Here is a 7,112-nt window from a genome sequence, read left to right as displayed (position 1 = left end):
TGTAAACCTTCACCTTGAAAAACCACCCATTCAGTTTAAAACAGAAATGAAAGGCAAAACATTTGTGTATAGGTATAAAAACATTATAAGAACATGTTTTCCATTTTTATAACTGATCGCATTCTTCTTGCTCTCAGCTGCAAGAGAGCTGGGGGAGGATAAACAGCAGCACTCTGACCTTCTTAGTGAAAGGCAGTGTGGGGGAATGCGGGGGGGGGGGTGTCAGGACAAGTCTGATCATTGGAGGAAAGCAGGCTGAGTTGCCAGCACAGCTAGAGAACTGACCATGGGGTGTTCTTCTTAGTGTGGTCAGTTTTTAAGAGAAAACCAAAAGGGACTGGCAGGAACACCGGGATTTCACACAAAGAAAGTAATACAAAGAGGACAGGATACTTTTTCATAAAAAGGACAGGGTACAGCAGGCACATTTCCGGAATATGAAATGTTGGGCTTACATACTCAAATAGAAAATACCAATTGTCAGCCAGGCCTTCTGGTCCAAAATCGGGTAGCTGACTCAACAAATGGTCTTTTGGCAGAAAAGGAGGCACAAATTTATCAAAGACACAATCCAAAATCTTGTGAAGAGCCTTTCCATACGAGCAAAGGCTGTTCTAGTCACTAAAGGAAGGCAACTCCGTCCTAATGCTGGTGTGGTTTAGGAATGGCATAATCAACAAACTCACATGGGTGCGATGGTCAGGCATCCACAATATTTTTAGCCATACAGCGTACATTGCAATCATGCGCATCTGAAATAAGGCCAAGCTGACACCAAAAATCAATGTGCAACATCTCCAGACTACAAGTGCTGGAGGATTACTCTTAACAGATGGACACCAGTATATCTCATATGCAAACATCACATAGATATCCGCTATTAGATACAAATGCTGATGACCTTTGACTAATATTTTCCCGCACAGTACAGACAATATAGACTTCCTGTCCAGTAATTCAATGGTAGAAAACCACCAACTATCAATTTGTTGTTTAACGTAGCAGCTCACATAGAAGAAGCAGCAAAGTTTTACAAGATGTCAATTATCTCAACTTATGTACAGGCACAGGAACATTTCAAAACAATATAATTTAACTGAGGCCCCTTTGAGAAAGGGCTGACTCAAGTGGATCCGCCTGCTCAGCGGGGGATCTCTCCGCTGATCCCTACTGAGCAGGCAGATGACAGGTCCATGTCTGCTCAACAGTTCGCTGTTCTCTATGGGGCGGTCGGATGGAGACGGACTGCCTGTCTATTTCCAATCGACTGTCATCCGATCTGCCGGACAGATGTCAAAGAGATCCTCATCTGTCTGTTTTTAGCAGATGGGATGCCGCGGGTGTCAGCGGACACGTCCATTGACATCTGCATCTCCATAGAGAGCTATAGATGGTCCGATCGGGTCTACCTGGAAAAACCTACAGGCGGACGCGATTGGTCCGCCAGTGTGAAAGGGCCCTAAGAGGTACAGTGGCCCTAGAAGGATGAGAAACATTGCAGCTCTGCCCATGGCAACAAATCAAGTTACCCGTTTCATAATTCTCACAAGACATCAAAGAGGTAGCACTGATTGGTCAGGACAGACCTCAGCTCCACTTCTGTTTGCTACAATGAGAAGTTACTGAATTTATTCCATTATACCTATAAAAACATAACTTGTTAGTAAACAGGCAACCATTGAAAACATCATACCGGCTTGACAGACATGGCAAACTAAAGGATATTTACAAAAGATTTAAATATACAATATAGTATGTGACAACAATGTGAAAATATAAATTTAACACATCCTCTAAGGCTTTGAATAACAAGATTTACACCAATGTTTAACAGTTTGTTTAAATATTGCATCAAAACAGTTAACATTAGTGCACCTGTCCTGGATGGGGGCCAATATTTCAAGGCCTGATTTTATAGGACTGGTGACACTGATGTGGCATGAGGCACGTTGTGCCACAGGATATCACTGATTCCTGAGTCCAATAGGTGCCTCCTCTGCATACGTGTGACAGACTTAGTTTTAGTGGAAATCCTTTATCCGTTTCTGGTCCCCAGCTCTCCCTATGTTTTTAATTGAAAGTGGTTCTAATGGCAGAAAGTTGTTTTTTTACCTTCTTGCATTCTATGCATTAAGGAAAAAGAAAAAAAAAAAAAACTTCTGCGTGCAGTGGTCCCCACAACTCCCCCTTCTGCGTGCAGTGGTCCCCACAACTCCCCCATTCTGCATGCAGTGGTCCCCACAGATCGCCGCTTATGCATGCAGTGGTCCCTACAGCTCCCCCCCGTCTGCATGCAGTGGACCCACAGCTCTCCCCTTCTGCATGCAGTGGACCCACACAGCTACCCCCGTCTGCATGCAGTTGACCCACAGCTCCCCCCGTCTGCATGCAATGTTCTCCATGCCCCCCCCCCCCCTTTTTTTTTCCATAAGTCCGATCTCAATCCAGCTTTGTACATGAGAGCAAAAGCTTTCTCTCCTCTCTCCCTCTTCATTGACTAATAGCACCCAGCTATATTAGGAGTCAGGATCGCCAGCGGGGACCCCTAGAAGAAGAGGATCGGGGCCGCTCTGTACAAAACCACTGCACAGAGCAGGCAAGTATAACAGGTTTGTTATGCTAAAAAAAAAAAAAAAAAAAAATCCTTTACAATCACTTTAAAGTTTTTTCTTAACTATTGTATTAAAGAATGTTATTATACTGGGCTGGTAGGAGTTGAATAACCAGATTTCACCAATAGGTGGGCCTGAATGGAAAAGTAGCAGTGCAGCTCTTGAATCTGATAAGACCCCCAAAACTGGGAAAACTGAGCTCCTTGCTACTAAATGGAGGTAAGCAACAGATGATGTAATTCCACCTTTTTAAACTTATAAGTCCCTTTAAAGAAGGGAAGTAAAGGGCGACCAAGTGAAAAAATAAATTTTGCAATTTTTTTATAAATTAAAAATTTAAATTTTATTTTACTGTCCCCAGTACTCTGTTTATTCTGCAAGTGATTTTTTTATTTTTTAACAAACTCCACATACCCTATTTTGCAGTCACATGGCTGTTAAAGCTCAATAGGAGACCAGCATTGTACACATGCGATAAAGATAGAAATGTGCTTCCTTGCTATGAAACTACATTCACCATTAGGCCACATTGCTAGCTGGTGGGGGTGGGCAAAGGCTGGTGTTTTTAGTGAGCTGGATGCGAAGTTCAGGATTCTGCAATTATTAACCCACCCATGGGGCGGGTCCATGACAGGCTGAGGAGGGAATGAATGGGTGATGCAGGGGGGATCATCTTGCCAATAACTATTGGGCCCAGCACAGACTCCATGGCAAGTTCTGAAGCTCGCAGAGAGAGATGGAATGCACAGAAAGCATTTACAAGCAGGTATGTGAATTTTTTGGAGGATGGACTTGGGTTTAAAATGCTTATCATTGGTGGAAAATTCCCTTTTTTGGGTCCCAGGCAGAAGATCCACCATGGCACTGAACTCTGCCCCCCTCCAACTAAAGCCCTATCTGGGAGTAGGTGCCCAAAGAGGACACTGCCTTGATGAAGATCACAGATGAACTGAATGCTTTTGTATTGCCATCAAAACGAATACAGAGGAGATGTAACTAGACATGCACTGAGTAATCATAATATCAAAGCCTTAATTTTTAACAAAAATTCTCAGTCAGTGAAACGTGATGCTTGGGGGGGAAAAAAAATAATACATTTCTTGGATCCCTACTACTAGCCAGCATTTTATTCTAGTCCCAGATCATGGGTCTTGGGCGTCTCCAGAGTCCTTGTGTTGGGGCGGAGGGGCAACTTTCTGAGGTAGCTCTAGTCGGGCCCACATCATTGGCTCAGCCTTTTTCATGAAAACTTCCACCTTTGTCGCAGTTAAATTAACATAACTTTTTTGGACATCAATGACCTGAAAAAATAAAAATTACAATTTATAAAATTAAAAAAAAAAAAAAAAGTTACACAAAAAAAAGTAGCACATAATCCATAAAAGTAAAAGGACAGATGGATACCACCAATTGGTTTTAAATACATTTTATGGTCAACTTCAGCCAAAACATTTGTTTGGTCTTTGATAAAGGATTATGACAAATGACATCCTGCTTCATTCAGTCATGGGTTAGAACTACTGACAATGATATTATAGCTCTCTGAGATCCGCTTCCAGTTACAACCCCTCCGCCCATTCTTTGCACAGGTGTCAGAGCAGGACGTAAGCTGATAGAAATGTAACTCTTAGTTAAAAGGAGAAGTTAAAAAAAAAAAAAAAAAAAGTAATAAATGCACTTTTTTTGCAGGTGAAAAAAAATGTGCATTTCATTTTTTTGAGCCTGTAAAGCATTGCACCAGTGAACCATGCAGGTTTCCAGCAGACCGGTCAGTGTATCTGTGTGCCCGTACATCCCCTACGGGCATGCAAATACACTGACAGGAAGAACCAATGTACTACTACGGTCCTCAACTAATCTGAACTACCACGGTGGCTGCAGCATTTGGGGCATATTACATGATCCACCCTAAAAATGGATGAAACATATAACATGTTCCCAAAGGTGAACTTATCCTTTAAACCACTTGCTTACTGGGCCCTTTACCCCCTCTTCCTGGCTAAGCAAATTTCAGCACTGTTGCACTTTGAATGACAATTGCACGGTCATGCAGCACTGTACCCAAACAAAATGTACCATTTTGTTTTTACACAAATAGAGTTTTGGTGGTATTAAGAGCCGGTTCACATACAGTCAATGCAGGTCGCCCCAAAGTAGTACAGGACCCTTTTTCTAAGTCGGAGCGACTTGTGTCGCTCCTATTAGAACGGGTCCTGTGCTAATCTATGGCAGGCAACCCACGGCGACTTGTCAGGCGACCAGGTCGCCTGACAAGTCGCCCCAGTGTGAGCCGGCTCTTAATCACCACTGGGTTTTTTATTTATTTTTTTGCTAAAGAAACAAAAAAAGACCTGAAAATTAAAAAAAAAAAGTCAGTTTGTTATAAAATTTTGCAAACAGGTAATTTTTCTCCTTCACTGATAGGCACTGATGAGGGTGCACTGAGAAGCGGCACTGATAAGCACGGAGATAGGCAACACTGATGATGTGCAACACGGATGATGGGCAATGATTGGCAGCACTGGTGGGCACCAATTTGCTCTGATAGGTGGCAATGACTAGCGGGCATGGATGAGGACCGATGTCCCTGTAATAGAAGCCAGTTACCGACTTTCTTCTCACGCTGATCCTGAGGAGAGAAAACAGCCGATAGCAGGCTTCTGTTTACATCTGTGATCCGCTGTCATTTGCTGACAGCTGATCACGTGGTAAAGGGCCGCTGTGACTGGCTCTTTACCCTGCTCTATGATCAGCCGAGTCCGAAGAACTCTATCAAAGAGTGCCGCAGGGGGCACGCAAGCAGCACGATCAAGAGAGGACATCTATGGACGCCCTCCCAGCACTGGAAGTCAACGTTGTAGCTGTCTTTCGGCTATAGCGCGGGCGGAAAATGGTTAAAAGTATTAACAACTCAAAACACATCTATTTAGTTAACTTTTGCCACAGCCAGCATTGGCTACTGTAGGACGTACTGCCACCGGCCAACATGAAGTCTCCATAAGTATGGAAATTCCACAGGAGGTAATACATTGAGGCATATGCATGTTTCCTGCATTCTTTAGTACATTCTTTATCATCACCTGCGTTGCCTTAAAGTGGAATTGTACTTCCCCTTCACTTCAACGCTGCCGTGTGCTGGAGCTTCCTGCCTGCATCTTTGGCCTGGCAGCTTCCAGGTACCGATCTCCAGTCATTTTATTGGCTGGGCTGAGGTGACATCACTCCCATGCATGCACAGGAGTACTGTCATCTCTGCATTGCCGAAATAGTACATGCACAGTTTAGTGTACAGCAACGGACTGGCAGATAAGAATCTTTAATGCAAAAGAGAAACAGTAGGTCTCTTCTGCGTTAAAAAAACCTGCTTGTTCCCCAATTGTTTTTTTTCTTATTTCAAAATCTAATGACATGATCTCATAATTTGCTGGTGACTGGTTTACTAGTCAATCAGGTGCTGGTGGTGGAGAGGAGACCTCGCCATTTTACTTAAATTGTAAAGAAAATATATGCCTGGAGTTTGCTTTTGTTCATTGAGGGACACAGCTCCAGAATCTTCTTGACCATTGGGAAACCCTAAAGCAGTATTGAACATGAGGGGTGGGAAAAACACAGCAGAAAAAAAAAAACCCAAAGGCTAACCCTAGCCAACCAGGTAACACGGAGCTCAACCAGGAACAACTGGAGCGCACCTGAAAAAAAAAAACCAAAAAAAAAAAAAACATACATCCTCATAGAGGACTAGTCCTCTTAAACAGCCTGCACCACCGTCTGTCTGATCCATCTGGAAATGGTCACGGCAGATGCGGCCAACCGCTTGCGAGGTCGATCCGTAAGGACAAATAGGGAGTCCGATTTCCAAACGACTCGGTTGCCACCAGGTACACCCTGATTGCCCGAACCACATCCAGAGAATGCAAGGCAATCTCTTTAAGATGCTTAGGACGCTTAGGCTTAGGACACAGGGAAGGCAACACAATGTCTTCATTCAGATGGAAACCAGAGACGACCTTAGGAAGGAATGACTGACAAGGGCGAAGCACCACTTTATCTCTGAGCCACCAAGTAAGGTGAACGACAAGACAAAGCCACCACGACACCTTGCGTGCAGAAGTAATGTAAGCAAAGGAATCTTGCAAATATTTTCGAAAAGCGGTTTCTCAAGAACCGTCAGTACCAAATTGAGATCCCAAGGGGCAACAGGGACCGCACTGGGGGAGCGAAGTGTTGAACCCCCTAAACAATGGTGCAAACCAAATAATGTGCAGCCAAAAGGAAGTTGAAAGAAGAATCGCCAAGTCCGAAACCTGGCCCTTGATGGTACCCCAGGCAAGACGCTGCTTAAAACCTTGGTGGAGGAAAGCCAAAATCAGAGCCAATGAAAAGCAGAGGGGGTGAACCCCAAGGGATTCACACCACATAATGTACGCTTTCCAAACGCAATGGTAAATCTTCCTAGAGGTAGATTTGCTAGCTTTTAGAAGCTTGGGAATCACCGATTCA

General features: G+C 43.8%; 1 protein-coding gene across 1 annotated transcript in view; it reads right to left on the bottom strand.

Moving 5' to 3' along the window:
- Positions 1 to 3,647: 3,647 nt before the first annotated feature.
- The window catches only part of CHORDC1 (cysteine and histidine rich domain containing 1), a 75,489-nt gene continuing 72,024 nt past the window's right edge, over positions 3,648 to 7,112 (bottom strand). The window contains exon 11 of the mRNA XM_082247318.1: positions 3,648 to 3,913. Within this exon, the coding sequence (XP_082103444.1) occupies positions 3,755 to 3,913 (159 nt within the window). The 3' untranslated portion in view covers positions 3,648 to 3,754. The remainder of the gene's footprint in view (positions 3,914 to 7,112) is intronic.

Source organism: Pelophylax lessonae (assembly GCF_965119305.1).
Source record: "Pelophylax lessonae genome assembly, chromosome: 2".
Lineage (NCBI taxonomy): Eukaryota > Metazoa > Chordata > Amphibia > Anura > Ranidae > Pelophylax > Pelophylax lessonae.
Note: the sequence above shows the minus strand (reverse complement) of the source record. Positions and strands in the feature narration are given on the sequence as shown.